Source organism: Lichenostomus cassidix, chromosome 6 (genome assembly GCF_008360975.1).
Source record: "Lichenostomus cassidix isolate B80296 chromosome 6, HeHo_3.0, whole genome shotgun sequence".
NCBI lineage: Eukaryota > Metazoa > Chordata > Aves > Passeriformes > Meliphagidae > Lichenostomus > Lichenostomus cassidix.
Genome location: NC_139487.1, coordinates 14,181,440 through 14,198,374, shown reverse-complemented (window position 1 = coordinate 14,198,374; position 16,935 = coordinate 14,181,440). Strand labels below are relative to the sequence as shown.

General features: G+C 36.5%; 1 protein-coding gene across 2 annotated transcripts in view; it reads right to left on the bottom strand.

The window, feature by feature from the left end:
• Positions 1 to 16,935, bottom strand: part of LOC146435284 (adhesion G protein-coupled receptor A3-like) — a 256,900-nt gene that overhangs the window by 24,295 nt on the left and 215,670 nt on the right. For both annotated transcript variants that reach the window (XM_085065134.1, XM_085065135.1), the window contains 3 exons: positions 15,252 to 15,379; positions 14,218 to 14,341; positions 7,258 to 7,403 (listed from right to left, as the gene is read on the bottom strand). In XM_085065134.1, coding sequence (XP_084921260.1) covers positions 7,258 to 7,403; positions 14,218 to 14,341; positions 15,252 to 15,379 — 398 coding nt within the window. The remainder of the gene's footprint in view (positions 1 to 7,257; positions 7,404 to 14,217; positions 14,342 to 15,251; positions 15,380 to 16,935) is intronic.

Genomic DNA, 16,935 nt, shown 5'->3' with positions numbered 1-16,935 from the left:
CTAATGAAGTTATGACAGTAACAAAATCCTTTTTCTACTTTGATTTTGACATGCTCTTGAACAAAGTTCACATCAAGGAGAAGCCTGTGCTCCAGGGATCATTCACTTAAAGTATTTGGTAGTGCATTCAGGTCAGTTTTGAAGAATAGTACTGCCACCTATGCCATGAGAATAAACTTTTGAAATACTTCCAGTTGGAATTTTGTTCTTCAGCTTCTCTTTTTCACTAACTTTTATACCTCAAGGGGCAGAACTGTTCAGTTTGTTCTGGCTAAGGTTCCTTCCAGCATTACAATTCTTTTTGTTTGAGTGAAGTTTTTATTTTGTTTTTGTTTGGTGAGTTTGGGGATCTTTTTTGGTTTATTTGAGAACTTGCCTAAGTTGGTGGGCTGAGAAGACAGCACAATCTGTCTAAAATAATCAGCATTTCTGTCGGTACTGTTGTATTACTTGTGTTGTATCATCCCTGAATGTTATTAAAATTGTCTTCAGAAGCAATGTAGCATTGTTCAAAATATTAGCTCTTCAATGAAATCAAACCAAAACTTTGAAAAGGCTATTATCCTTAGATTATTTTAATATCCAATATAACAATATAATAACTTGTTTTCATGTTGAATATAAGCCTTATTTTGGTGAATAAAGTGAACACAATAGCTGGAAGGAAAACATGGCTTTTCTTACGTTCAATTTTTATTAAATGCAAAAAATTAAAAAAAGGTATTTCAGCAATATGGACTTTCTCCTATCTGGGAAATATGACAAATACTGCAACAAGAAATATGGGAATAGTGTTTTGCAGATAATATCTAAGAAATATCAGTAGATGATCTTTAAGGTCCCTTCCAACCCAAGCCATTTGATAAAACAGCTGTTACACACTTTGTTCTTTTTAGGAACTTACAGTATGGAGGCAATAAGCAACCTTGAGAATAGATGAGGTTTGCCAAAAATGATTACAGCACAATTTTAAAATTATCTAATAACATACATTTCTAGTCTTAACTTCCCATATCTAAAATAAGAAACATTGATTATAATATCAGAGACATGAGTTAAACTTCCTGATGGCTGATCCTGCCCACATCAAAATCTTCTGTCCTCTGACCAAAGGATACAATCAAGTACTTAAATTATAGACAACTTCCTTGAGCAGACTTTCAGACACTGTTGGCTCACCATGCCATGGCTCATCCAGCTGGTGAAAACATTACTTGCAGGGAGACATCGTTTTCACTTCCTCTGCAATGACACAACTGGGTCTATGCTAATAGCAAAGAGTGAACTACAGAGATCTCCTCAGGGCTCCTGGGAATTCTGCCCTGTGGTACTTTCCATTTAATTCAACATACTCAAACTATAGACAATTTTTAAGAAAAAGATAGATGATCCCTTGGGATAACCAGGCCTAAATTCACACTTTATAGAGGAAGTTTAATATGTTCTCTGTAGGAAGGAAAAATGGGCTTTCATGGATCAAGATTCCATGAGTTAATATTTAAGGGCATATCATGAAGAAGAAAACAATGGATTGCAATCTGTGCTTTTCATCTGACCTCCTTCTCTCTCCCTCTCTGTCAATCCCTGTTTGGTACTAGAAGACATGAATTCTTGAGAGCCAGTGCTAATGAAAAACGCACAAGAACTTAACTGCATTTCAGAGCTGCTGGTATCAAGGGGACAAGCAATGTCTGTGTCTCTCAGAATGTAAATTAAGTCGCTTCACATGATTCAGTCTGGAGATGCAGAAAAGGCCATGGTGAAAAAACTGGCGTATTTGCCAAACTTGATTTTTAATAAAGTATTTCTTATCACAGTCAAATGTTGATCCCCCATTACACTGCTATTATGCTGCAATAAATTGTAGCCAACTTGTTATAAATGATAGGGGACATTAACAAAGATCATTTTCTGAAGATCCCTTCAGCCTCAGGAATATTGGAAAGCATGAGTTTTCTTTATTCTAGGGTTTTTCTCTGGACATAAGCATTAAAAACTAAAGATAAGAAGTCTTTATAACTGGAATGCTCTTAGTAACTCCATTATGGTGCAAAAATATCATGCAACAATTTATAATGACATAATGAATGTGTCCAACTCAGATTCAGGACACAGCCTGCTTTATTGGTAACTTATTCAGTAAAAATTTCCATATAAACAATTTGTGATGGAAATCACAACATTTCCTGCCAGGATCTCTCAGGACCAGCAGTTAGGCAAACACAGCAGTAGGTCCATTTGTGCCCATGTGTTTGTTTCCAGCTTGTCAGAATTCAGATCAGGCAGCTAAATGTTCATCCTGAGACAAGCAGGGTTAACGCTGTGAGCAAAGCACTAAGTGGATGCCATGACCTCTGTGGTATCATGCAAGTCTGTAAAATCCCCTCACTGCAAAGCAAGAGCCTCATCACAGGACTAGTCAGCAATAACAGGAGAGGGTTTTCTTGTATTTGAAAGTTTAGTGTGCTTTCTCCTCTTTGCAGCGAAAGGATTTAGCATAATTCAGTGTCTCAAAGATACTTAGCTACTGTTTGGCTGGGCACTACTGATTAATGCTTAGGTAGCTGAGAGAAACCACGAGTTTGGGAATGGATGTGAAGAGCTGCTGCCACATTCCCAAGGAGAAAGGGAGGATGCAAGTGCAGCACTACCACATCTTGTGTGCGCTCGGGGTGCAGGTTGTTAGTCACCACCACAGCACAAACAGCTCCCTAGGGAAAACCCTTCTGCTGCTGTTTCAAGACATTGCTCAGTTCTCTGAAGTGTGTGTGTGATGTACAGAAACTTGCCCACTCACAAGCTCATATAGAACAGCAGACACAAACACATCTGCATGTAAACATCCATTAGTAGATGATTACAGTTTAACTGAACTACTCCAGTCCCCAACTACTGTTTCCAGGTCTGCTCTGTGTGCAGGTTTAAAGGACAGTTTCTACAAGACAGTTGAGACATTTCAAAATATGTGAAATACCAATCAGCTTTCTCATTCTAAAAATTATTCTTAACTCTTAAAATTATTTAAAGTTAAAAACAGTAAGAGAATGGAATTGAAGCCAGTGGTATTGACTGCAGGTACTCTGTGTGTGCTGCTAAAAACTGTTTCACTTTGCCTCAGTTATGATTTTTCAGCCACTCAAGGTACTAGTCTCAGTACTTTGAATACAAAGCAAAGGGCACAATCCATTCTGAAATTGCTACTACAGCCAGATACACAATTTTTCTAAAGCACTGCATGAGGTACATTTCCTAACAGCTCCACAGTTTTAGAAAGAACATTTAAGAAAGCTTATCAAAATATGTTACATAAAAAATAAGATGAAGTTCAACAGAGACAGCGACATCAACTGTTACCCATTTTGCTGTGGATTCTGCAACCTTATTTATGCACATTGATGTCTTTTCATGGCAGATATGGGATATTGGACTCTGTAATCTGAAGATTGCCATATTAGTTATCTTGCAAGACATTCATTGAATAAAAGAGGTGGGAGAACATTAGGAGATATATTTGTACCTAACCTTGAGATAAAACTTAATTATCTGTCTCCTTATCACCAATCTCTGGCCCAGCTGGCAGCTTATTTATTTTTTATTTTACATGTTTAGAATGCAATTGTGCTCACTAGTTATCTTATTAAAAATGAAAGTAATCTGATTTTTTTCTGTCTCGCTAGAAAGAACTGATTTTAATAGAATATCTTTCAGGAGTACTTTCTGCTGGTCTGTACTTCTGTCTAATCTGTATGTGTGCAGAGCATCACATGAAAAATGCATGCACATACCAGGCACAAAAACTAACACTACCTGTGCCTCAGCTTGGGCTGATAAGAAGTTTTGTACATTGCAGTAATAGCTGAATCTTGCATGCCCCTTTGCCTTTGCTGGCAAAATCTGCCTTCAGATGAGTCAGAAGCTAAACACTGCCAGGTTTAACAAATGTCCACAGAGGATGAACAGATAGAATTATTTATTTCTATTAAGAATACCAGAGAGTATATTTTACAGGAAGTAATTTCATTATCTGTTGAAGTGCTAAGGTTCAGAATTTCAATACACAAAACTCAATGATGCATTAATTTGATCCACCTCATTAGCATCCAGGCACATTTAGAGAAAAATGCCAAAATTGTTACAGTTGGTTCCAGCCATCAAAGTGATAGACCCTGAGGGGTTTAACTCTATAATTAACAGATAATATATATTTCATGAATAATAGATAAAATATATATAGTGTATAATGTATAGTGTACATAATGTATCATATAATACATGATTAACATATAAAAAGAGGCAATATTTAAAATCATATTGCCATGAAGTAAAATTAGACTGCAAAAATGTTTCAAATTTGATCACTGTATCTAGAAGAGAGAAAACATATAGAGAACCACAGTTTTACATAATAGGATACTTATTGCTACGGCTCAAAGAAAAGTAGGAGAAAAAGATCAAGTACACCTAATTTTTCTTGCTCCTGCAAATGAATATGCAAACAGAAGGCAGAGAAACTGAAGCACTCTTAAGCACACGTCATTTTCTACTAACAAGTAAGGTCTCCTTTTAGATATTCTGGTATTGTTTTCACTATTTCAGCTACTTTTTAGAATGGACCAAGCTTTGTAAAAAATGTGGTGAGAAAATTTTTATAACTTCTTGATAAATTCCACATGATAGATTTATGTACTGATTTTTGGCATTATACCCCACTTACTGACTCATGAAATATATCCCTATGTCTCATAGCAAGTGCATATATAAGGAATACAAAACACTCACATGTGAACTGGAAACATCATCTCTCAAATCCAACCATTACCAAAAAAGACTGAAGGACAACAGCCAAGTGTAGAGTTCTTGCCAAACACATTCATATATTTGCATTCAACAAAACAAAGTCTACAGAGAAGGATTACTGACAAGCTATCTCGTGTAAAAGTGTCTTGTAGACTGTGTTTTATGCTTCCTATCACTGGCCATCCTGACATATAAAAAAGCTTAACTCAATCTCCATTTGAATGAACTTTTTACTATTTAGCTATCTACTGGTGTCAAATGGAGACCAGTTAGCACCCCCTTCCCCAAACCCAGATGTTTTTCCTTAAGTACCTGAAGAGCAATATGTAAAAAGGCTGGCATTGGCTTACAGACACAAGAACACTGACTAGTTAAAACATTTCTTATAAATGACTAAATTGAAATGTAAGCTTCTTAAATTGATTTTATGGAAATATTATGACAAAGAATAATTCAGACTTTAATTTTATTAAAACCAGGAAGAGTAAAATGCTCCCCTAAATGATCATTATCATTCTAAAAGAACAGCAACTACTAATTATTAGTTCAGCATTTTCCAGCTTAAAGTGATTTTTAATTTTACATATATTATACCTGTTTTCTACATGAAGTGAAACTGATCCTTACTATTTTGAATCTAGTTCTAACCATTGTGAAATTGTATGAGACATTTCAGTGCCTGTGTCTCTAGGATATATGGTGCCCTGTGTGAGAAAAATAACTTAGAATAATTTTACTTAGCTATTAAACAATTATACCCATGTTCTCTTACAGCTAGAAGGTGGTTTATCATTTCTATTGCTAAACTTAAAATAGCTGCTATTTATTTTCACTGTCTGAGAACCTCAACATGACTGGTACAACAAAGATTCTAATTAGAGTAATCTTTTCTGTAACCTGATTGTCTATTGTTTTCCAACTCAAACAAGATTTGAATTTGAAGAACATACCCTGTGCTGGGTCTGTGTAACTTGTAACAATTTTCTACCTTAATAGTTACAGTGCAGCATTTGAAAATTGGCAATTATTCATTTTGCCATGAGCTGGTAACTGAAGGAGTGAAATTCTCATCTCTGAAAAATGGTATAGTAAATCATGGATTAGCAAAGTCAGGCACTCTCAGTGAAAGAATATCCTCTTGCTTACACCCAATAAAGCTAAGGATCAATATGTCACTCCTTCTCATCACAATACCCATTTTTCATTAACTTTAATCAATTTCATCTCTAGAAATAGTGTATTTTAAAAAGAAGAAAACTAGATAGTTTTCTAACTAAAATCACGTTAATAAAAATTTCACTCTGCAGAATCAGACAGAAAAACAGAATTCATCTTCCTGCAGACTTTCATCAAGTTGTGACAACATAACACAGTCATCTATAAATGCTACTCACTAAAAAACTTCGTTTAAAATAAAATAAGCTATGTCTGTTTAGAAGAATACACTCATGTGGATTTTTCACAAAAAAGACAAAAAGTAGAATTCATATTTTTTGACCTTCACTGTAATACTGAGCTCTTTAGGCTAAATTGACTACTCAGATTTTTCCTTAATCTGTGGGGAAAGAGCGGCACCTCCATAAGACATTCATCCTGTCCTCACACTAACATCCAAGAGAGATGGGAGGAGTTGTCCTCTGGAAGTTCTTTGTCTGTCTGCTTCCAAAATCTATACAGGGACAATACATAACTTCAGGTAATACTTCATTTTTTGACAGCTAAGCTCAAAAAAGGTGAATTAATCATCTCATCTTTTAATCATCTCATCTTTGGCTGGAAATTCCGGTTTGGGTTAAGGTTTTGCTAGTGGGTTTTTTGGTTGTTTTTTTTTTTTTCCCCTCTTGTGCAGACTGAATATTTTGGCTTGGAGTTTCAGCATCTCACAGGCACCTGGCAAGAACTCCTGCTGTCTTACACCTGTGATGCCATCAGAGACACGCTTGTGATGCTGCTCCAGCCAGAGAGCTGATAGGGAGTGCAGACTTCCAGTCGCTCCTGTAATAACATTAGATCTCTGATGTGCAATGAGGAAGGTTGCTATCAGGTTATTCAGCTTTCAATACAAGTGTGGGCAAGAATTACAGCAGAAGAGATAAAGGTAAAGGAAGAGTCATTATAGCCTAGTTTCTATCAAATAAGGCTCAAAAGCAAGTTATTTTCTGCTTTTGTGATTTTTTTCCCCCTCCATAGGAAACCAACAGAAATATTTCAATTCTTCCTGTTCAGATAAAGGTATCTGAACCCAGCCAATACCAGTTCTGCACATTTCCATCTCCTGAGTAGAGTTAACTGTTAGCATACAATAAATATTCAGATTTTTGTATACACCTAAGTGGCTCAATTCTTTATGGAAGTTATTTATATTCTACAAAAAGTAACGAATACAGACATAAGAGAGAGAATTACAATTGAAGTGTTTTAGGAAGACATTAATAAACCAGTATAACTAATATTCCATACCTTAGTAGTGGTTGCTTTGGATAAGAAGGTTGGTCACTGTTTTGGCATGGCTGAGGTTTTTTTGTGACTTGCTTATAAATATTTCTGGCAGTTACTCCAATCCATAGCATAGTAGAGAGTGTAGAATAATGCAGTACTATGCCAACCTAAAAAAGAGTGCGGCTGATTAAACAACTCAGAAAATGGATCAGTAAAACAAGACTTTTACAAGAATCTTACTTCATAAGTGCACAAGTAAACAGATTTTTAACTGAATTTATTATTGCATCTAACAGTTGCACTTAAAAACAGATATTTAATCTACCATTGATAGTACTTGTAATACCAGATGCTATGTTAGGAAATGGAGACTGTAAAAACATTTATCTTCCAAAAAACTGTTTAATGATAACATCTTACATCTGCATTTAAAGTTATGTGAGTCTTAGTTTGTGTTGCACTATTTGTTAACTTACCATGACAATGCAATTTAAAAATTAATGAGAGGTCAGCATTTTTGCTTGCTATTATGCTATTTCCTTTAATTTTTCAGGAATACCCTGCTGTAGCTCCTTCTCTGCTATACATAGGAAAGGCTGACTTCTGGCAATGTAATTTGTGCTACTTGCCTAAAACCAGATTATTTTCAGACATATTTTAAGCAGCTTACAAACTTGGCCACAGAATTTTAAAAATTAAATGACAGCTCTTGGCATTCCCACTTAAAAGGAATTATAAACTCTAATAGTGTTATTATCACTTTGTCTCCAAGAAACTGGTGTGTTTATCATTGAAAGCAAAACAAAATACAAAAACCTCTAAAATGCTAATATCTTTGTTATGTTAGTAATTGTTATTCATTACTATGGACGCAGTAATTGGAATTTTACCCAATCTCCAATGCTTTATTACATCAGCTAAGTCTCCATCTGATTATATAAAATGAGGTTACCTTTGAAGCAATAACCTGACATTTTGCAGTGACAAGTAAAATATTGCTATAATTGGAAAGAACATAAATGTTTAAGGAATACACAGAATTGCTGAATAAAGCTAACATAAATCTATTATAATGATTTATTTGAACCAGTGTTCATTTTTGCTCCACTTAAAACAAAATAATTGATGAGTAAAGAAAAAAATTTCCATGCATTTTGTTTATATTTAGTATTATACCACAAAACTCAAAGATAGCAGCAAATATCATGAACAGAAAACCCTTTGTAATTTTCTCTGGGACTTGTCTGTCACATTAGACAAGGGAGTATAAAGCCTTCATCGCTGTTGTTGCTGGAGGTAAAAGAAGCAGAAATAAAAGAATGAGACAACGTTGGGAGTTCAGGGAATGGTGCTGTCTGCACTTGGTTCACAGGCAGCTTGCAGAGCTTCTCAGGGGTGCTCTGAACAGGACCATGAGCAGCGAGCGGAGAGAGGAGGAGGATGAGAGAGGGGGAAGAAAAAGGAGGCAGAAATAATGAGAAAGAACTGGAAAAAATCTAGACATTTATTTCCTAACCTCTTTCTTATTTCAGCGTAGCCCTGCTGCTATATATTCTGTATTCCACACAGGTGTGCACAAGAATAGGAACAGTGGGAATTAATTCCATGTGAAAAGACAACTACATGTGAAATGTTGACAACATATATGACCATATCGATGGAAATCATCAGCCACTCAAGTGAATGCAAGACCTAAAAACAGTACAACAAAACGATTTTATTGAACTTTCAAGGAGACAACTGAACTGACTGAAAACATCACTGGTATGACCACACCTGAGTCACATTACTGTTTTTCACAGTGTGCTCGTTTCAGCAACTGAGTTACTTCTGATATGTGGACAAATTGAACAAACACAGAGGAGGCAAAAATGTTATCATCATCTTTAACTCGTTAATGATATGCGTCTTTCTCTCTCAAAAAAACCAAACCAAACAAAAAAAACCAAACGCCAACCATCTGCATTCCCTGCTTGAATGAAAAGAGGAAATATCCTGATGATATAGGATCCTTATGACTAACAGATTTGACATGACACAACAGAAGTGTGGGATTTGGAAGAGTGCACTGAGCTGTTAGACTAAATTCTAGAATGTTTTCTATTATTCATCCACAAATAATAATTAGTTAAGAAATGCTGGGCTTTGCTGTCTTCCTCTTCCTCCCCTTGTCTCCACACTGACATCAGTTATGTCACGGAGATGCAGCTTCCTCACTGTTGTGCTCAGGGACTGTCACTGCAAGTTCTTTTGTCCCCTCCAGTGGGACCACCTCTTTCTAACTCTCCTAAGTGAGGAATGCATCTGAGCCCTATGGTAGAAATACATGAGATAGCAGCTCATGATATGAAGGGAAGCATGAGGCTCCACAGAAAAACCAAGGTGGCTTTGTTCAGTAAACTCTTTCTTGACTCTGAGAAAATGTAACCTTGAGGTTATGCATGAAAGGTCCAGGTCCAAATTTACCTGTCTGTATCTTGTTACTCAATTTCTGCCTCTGTAAAGCTTCAAACACCAAAAAATATATACAAATTAAATTAAATACCCAAGTGATAAAAGTATTTTCACTATTAGTGGAACTTTTGTATTTCACATAAAACTGTATGGAAAGGGTCAAGTTTTCCACACAGAATGAATGATTGTGATTGGAAATACTGAAGTGATGACCCCTATTTTAAAGAAGGTTTTCCTGCCATTTTTTGGCACTGACAGGCCAAATGGTACAGAAAAAACTGCCAGGACATATGCATTGAAAACTGCATTGCACCTAAAGCTCTTTAATAACCACAGTTATAAGTTAAAAAATTTCTTGTTTCCTTGGATTCCTTTTTTCCATGCCCTGTGTTCTTACAATTCTTATCTTTGGGAATAAGCACCAGCCTTTTGAATAGAAGATTATACTTTTCTTCAGCAAGAAGATGCTGTCTGTTTGTGCTCCTTCAATAAATTTCAGTACCCTAGAGATAACTTAAGTTCCACATGATGCAGTTACCGTGGTAATGACCAGAATACACATTTATGCAAAGCACTTTGGTACAAAAAGCTTTCTTGATCAGCTTTAACTTGCACACAAATTTCTTTGTTTTGCCCAAGTTTTTAATTTAATTTCTTTTTTTTTCTAATTGTAATCATATTTCAGATAAGACTGTAATTCTTAATCCAGTTCTATTTAAAGAAGACACAGATATGCACTGACATTCTTATTAAACTATTAATCCTGCAATGAAAGTGATTCTTTTCTGTGAGATGAAGGGATTCAGGAATTTCTCTGCAGTCTGTAACACCACTGGATGTGAATATTTAATGATCTTTAAACATTTAGCATTAGAAAAACCCCATGCTCCCTTCTCAGGTAGAAAATTTAGAGCAAGAAGTTGAACTTTCTGAGTTGAACTTGTAGGCTACTGGCTAGTATGGAACTGGCTTTGCCTTCCTTGTTGAAGATTTGCAGCCTCACAGAAAGGAATGCACAAGCAGCTTCACAGATGACATTCATCAGGGAGAAGGAAGATGTGAGCCTTGCCAAAGGAAGGAAGGAAGGAAGGAAGCCTTGCCATGGAAGCTTTTATTTTACAAACCATATAGGAGGTTCTTGGAGATATGATCGGAGTGATCATGCCTTGGAATTAAAAAATTAAGATTCTGTCTGTCCCTCCATAATTTTTCTGCCTCCTGAATCTTGTGCCCAGAAGTCCATTTTTCATGCTTCAATGTTTAACTGATGATTTCATCCCCTAGCATCCATAACCTCATGGCAATCATGCTTTCCTGGAAAGTAGAAGCCATGAAACAGAAATCTTTGAGAATACAGAATTGATGCCTCCCACACATCAGGAGTGATCCAGCTACAGCTGTGTCTCCTTCTCTCTCTCGTTCTTTACATGAAAGGAGTGAGTTTCCTTCTGCCTTTTGAGGCAAACTAATCTGAGGCCCTAACTCTGGGGGAAGGAAGGGCTCACTGGCTGGCTCAAGCTCCTTTCTGGTAATAGTGCACTGTCTCTGATTTATCCCAATCTGCTGCTCCCAAGACAATCTTTTACTTAAATGAAAGATTTTGCCAGTAAACTCAAGAGTCTGGATTCAACAACAGCCAACATTCAGTGGCACCCAGAATGAGATTCAAGGGTAATCTGAAGAGTCTGTGGATTCATTCACACAGGAAATGTGCAAAGATGCAATCAAGTCTTCTAGACCAGCACTCTGACATCAGTTTTCTTTGTAAATCATAAAGACTGCAGAGCACATATGCAAGTGAAAGCTCTATACAAAATCCTCTCTGAAATAGATATGCAGCTTTAAAAGGGAATTTTAGCTTTTTAGATTCCATATAAAAATAAATGTCTGACCATTTCTGAAATGACTTTTTTTTGTGTGACTACTTTGCTTTCAAGGGGATTTGAAGGTTCTTCCAGCTATCACAGAAAATGGGTCCATTTCCATAGCATTAATTCCTGATGTTTAAAACTAACCTGGAACTACTCATTAAGAGACAGAAGGTGATCTAAATGAAGCTAATTTAGAACCACCCTTTTTGGTTAAATTGGAAGGATGAAAGTTAGCTTAGTCTATTATTTCACACTGATAAGTATGCTGCAGTAAAATTTTTGTGGAAGTTTTAGGGATAATTACAATAGGAAATGTGGTGGTTCACTGGCTTTGATACACCATTTCAGTGATTAGCACAAAAAATACTTGCACTTGGAATCTTCCCCTATGCACTCAGGAAATAAAAAGTGAAAACTGCATTGCTGCAGGTTGAAGTTATGCTTTGAATTTTAGCAGATTGAAAGATACCTGTGGTATGGCAACTGATGGTGTTACACCAGTGGCATAACTAATATTTTAGTGTTGCTTGAAGCAGTAACATTTTCATAAATATATTTGAAGCCCCAGTATCAGGTTTTTTTTCCAGAACTGGGGGAAAAAAAGAGAAAGAGGCCAAACTTAGACTTGAGGTTTAAGCAGCTATATAAATCCACATTTAATCAGGCTGAATTATTTAAAGAATTGCTGTATTCCATGCATAGGAGAGAAGGAGTGCTGTCCACCACACCACCACTTAGGCAAGCTGTGGGGAGCTCCTTGGGAAACCATTAGTATCTCTGACCTCCCTACCTCCTAGCTTTGGCACCTTGGATATTAAATCACAGAGTAATTGTCTCAGGGTTATCACAGGACACAGGCATTGGGACTCAGAATTTTGGAAAAGTTGCTGTCAGAAGGCAAGAACGGATCTGTGGTGGGGTATGATGTTCTTAAGGGGAGCATTGTCCAGCCTCTGTTAGCAGCTATTGGAGCCCTGTCTTGGACTGTTTGGACTGTTTCATCCATTAGCCCTGTCTAATTACATCAGACAATCTCTAGCAGGAAATAGAGGACAGTCTCTGTCGTGTGTAACCTGTATCTTTCCTATATTATAACGACTGGTGATATTGTCTGTTGATGCAGCATATTGTCAGGTAAATAAGTAACTTTATGAAACTGGTTAGCAGACATACACAAATGGATCAATTCTGTTTTTCCAAGTGTGAGTGTTTCTCAGCAGCTCAGACAGAATCTGGCCCTATCCCATAGCAAGAGACAGATGCCACTGATAATGCACTTTATTAAGATACCCCTGTAGTTCATGTATTACTTATAACAGGCGATTAATAACACATTTATCTCAATCAATTTTTCATTATAGCTGTTAATACCACGTTGTTACCATGCAAGCTGCAAAGTAAATAACCAGACAACGACTGGAACAACAGATGGTCATTTGTGATCATGTAATTACATGGCCATGGCTGCCCTACAAACTAATCTGCTACTATCACTTGCAAACTGCTGACAAAAACAATGGTAAGTGATATTTCAATTTGCCAGAACTTACAAATTAATTATGACACAATACGCTAGATATTGTGAGATATTTCTCTCAAAATAATCTAGTGGACAACTCTGTTATTTAAAGGAGCATCATGTAATAGACTTGAGTAAACTCCACATGTAGAACATCCCAGTTCTCACAGACCCACGTGTGCTGTGTTCTGATGGTCATATGCACATGGATACACAAAAGGCTTCCAAAATACCTCACTGAAAACTAGATTGATAACTCTTACTCTAATTATGCAAGTTTTGCTGTGACTCTGATGCTGGCTGCTGACTCTTGCTATTTACACCCATCCAAACCAATCAGAAGAACTGAATTAGTGACAGACAAAAAATCTGGGAGAACAGGGGCTAAACGAGGTGCTTTACTGCAGGTAAATACCCACAACATTCATGGGACCTGGTGCACTTCTACACAATCTGAGGAAGGAATATTTAAGGCAAATTGCAACAAGCCCTCATCAGGCCATCAGGCATTACAAAAGATGACTGAAACGTCTCTTTACACATTGTACAGCCTTTATATTGAGAGCAGCTGAATCCAGCCCTGTCTGTGCATCTCACAGCACTAATGCCCCAAAAATGCTGCAGCAAGAGATGTGAAACCGTGCAAACTAGGGTCCATAAATCACAAGTCTGCTGGTCTGCTTTGTCTCCTCAGGGATCATCCAGTGAAGCCATGGCTACCCTCAGGCAAACAGTACATGTATTATAAAACTGAAGCAGTTAAGTTTTAGTCCCGCACATTCAATCCAAAGCACAGGAATGGCAGAAATATTTTGTATTCATAGTTTTCAACTATCCTGTACAGCAGAGAAATATTAAGATTTTCAGGGCTTTTCTTAAAAAAAATGCCCCACAAAAACAAGGCAATTTGAGCCTCAGAGGAGTTAATGCATTGATCACCCTCTTAGAGAAACTCATGTGACAACCAAACACTGAACACTCCCAGTGCTGGCCTTGGAAAGACATGCTATAATGATTTATTTTGAAAAACTTAAGATCCAGGAACAATATAAGAAAAGAAGAACTGCCAATCATATCTTAAAAACTCATTTGCAAGTTTCATTTCTATTAGTAAGAATTACTAAGACAGATACTTACAGCTTGACATATAATTGGATATTTAATGCGATTGATTCCACCAGCAAAGACAGCAAATGTGAGAGCAGTGTGGAAACAAAAGTTGAGAAGCATGTGCCATCCTTTTCTACTTATGCGGATTGTGCTGTTGAAAAAAATCACATTTTAAAATTAAAAAAACCAACACATATATTATGAAAATTACTATTTGGAAAAAATACTCAATTTGGTAGAATAAAATGCTCTGATTCTATGTAGCAATCTACCCACAGGACAGAGTTTGACCTATATAGCATTGAAATAAATGGTAGAAAGGTAAAATAAATTGTAAAAATCATGAAAGTCTACTGATTTGAAGTTTCCTCTTCCAAATCATGCATTTAGAGCACTAAAAGCAAAAGGCCTGTTGCATAGATTCACGTATGCAGAACTTTAACATGACATCTTTAAAGGATTAAATGGAAGCTGAAGATCAGAAGACATTGCATTAAATTCACTTAATTAATATTTAGCAGCTTCTACAGTACAATACATTCCCACTCTTTTAAATTGCTAATGGTCTTTAACCAGAAGTAGATAGTTAAAATGGCATTTATATAAATCTTTCATATGAAAGAAAACACAAGTTTTCTAAACCCAAAATTTAGAAGACAAAGAAAGTTTCTTTCATCCAGTGATAGTTACCAGTCTTTGAACCAAACTTGGTCTTAAAAGCCAATATGGAAAGTGTAGCTGACCAAAGTGCTGCCTGACTGGAATTTGACAGAAAGCAATTTGATAGTGTTCCTGGTTTTATATTGAATTGTTGAGTTAGAAAACTTAGGAACAGTGTGCAGAAAGTTTAAAGATTTGTGTCAGGAAAGCTCAGGAGCAGCTCAAGAAAGGTTGACATAAACTTTGATTTGATTTCTCTGGTGTAAATCACATTGCTGCCATTACTATCCAACAGTAATTCAGATAATTTTAACTTATCTTTACAGTAAGTGTTATAGAAATTGAAGTGCCTCAGCACAGTGCTGACCATTTCACACAAGTGCTTAAAACAGAGTTCTTACCTGTGATGGACAATGTAGGTGATAATGGAGGCAAACAGGCACAACAACATAACTGCAGTACATGCATAAACCACAGGGTGCAGGAACTCCCCTGGGTACTGGGGGAAAGACAGCACTGTCTTAAAATCCTACGGAAAGAGCAAAATGATTTAACATCGTTAGGCATGTGTGAAACTGAGACTTCATTCCAATATGTCTTGTCATTTCTAGCTGTTCCCTTTCAAGGGCAGGAAAAAAAAGATGAACATCCAGTGTAGATACAGTTCATGAATTTACAATAACAGACTGCTCCTTCCTCATCTGCATACAGTTTGCCAGACAGAAATTAACCTTTTTGTACGAGCCAACATATCCTAATTAAAAAAAAAAAGGTCTGAAAAAATACAGAGAATATTACACTTTCCCAGCATTAGCAATATCTGGTCCTTCTGATAACATGAACTTTATGAGTGTATTTTACTAAGATATTAAGCACAAAATATCAAATCACCTTAAAGGTCTCTAAATGGCATATATATGGCTGCAGAAGAACCACTCAAAGGAAAAAACCCAACACCAGAATACACCCAAATTATCGACTGAAATCTAATTCCCAGTTGATACAACTCCTGTGACCCAGTGACCTTCACACTTAGTTGCAAATACTCTACTCCCTGTAGCAACTCCTAAGTGACTTGGACAGCTACATTAACAGCAAAGACCCATGCATTCCTTTTGGACATGTTAGTGCCTAGTGACACAATTCTTCATGAAAAACACAATGAAAAGCTATCAATATCTTTGTAAAATTAACCTTATCAAATTCCCTTTCAAATTACACATTTAGGACAGCTAAACCTGGAGGTGTGATGGATGGGAAGCAAAAGGAGCCCATTACATAAAACAGAATGTCTTCAGAGTATCTGAATTAAAGCAAACATCAGACGTTCCCTGAATGTATTAAGCCACATCTGTTTGTGGCACTACATTTCTGCACACAGGTACTAAAAATTAGACACAAAACCTATCACCTAAGTGCAAATAAAGTGTCCTCTACATGCCAGCTCCCATGTGCAGTGGCACTAACTCTGCACATAAAAATGAATATACATCCCAGCACAGAAAAGCTAAAATCTGAAATAGTACTGTATATGACAATTCAGCAAACTCTAACTTGAAAATACTGGCATACATTTAAAAGACTTTTTCTCATTTGTCAGTTTAAGGTTCCTCTAGAAGATGATTCAATACATTATTTTCCAGAGGTGAAATCTCCCCTTAGGAAACTGGGACTCTAATGCTAATACCTCTGTTTAATTGCATTTGCATGCAGAGAGCTGATTTCTAGCACCATTATTTATGTATATGAACTTGTCCACGTACAAGCAGCTAATGTTCATGAGTATATGCAATTACTAAATTGGGAGAATTTAGTTTACCTTCTAAAATGGTCCTCACAAGTAACAGATGCCCTAGTAGTTATTATTTTCCTTCATTACTAGCTTTAAAGTTTCTAAGATTGATTTTACTGGTTTCTCCAGATGCATATGAATGTCAGTTCAAAACAGAGCAGCTCACAACATACATAAAAAGGACCATCAAAATGAAAAAATAACATGAAAAAAACACCAACTAGATGTTATCACATCCCATTTCTTTTCAGGTACTTCCTCAGCTCAGGTAAACCTACTGTCACCACCTGTGC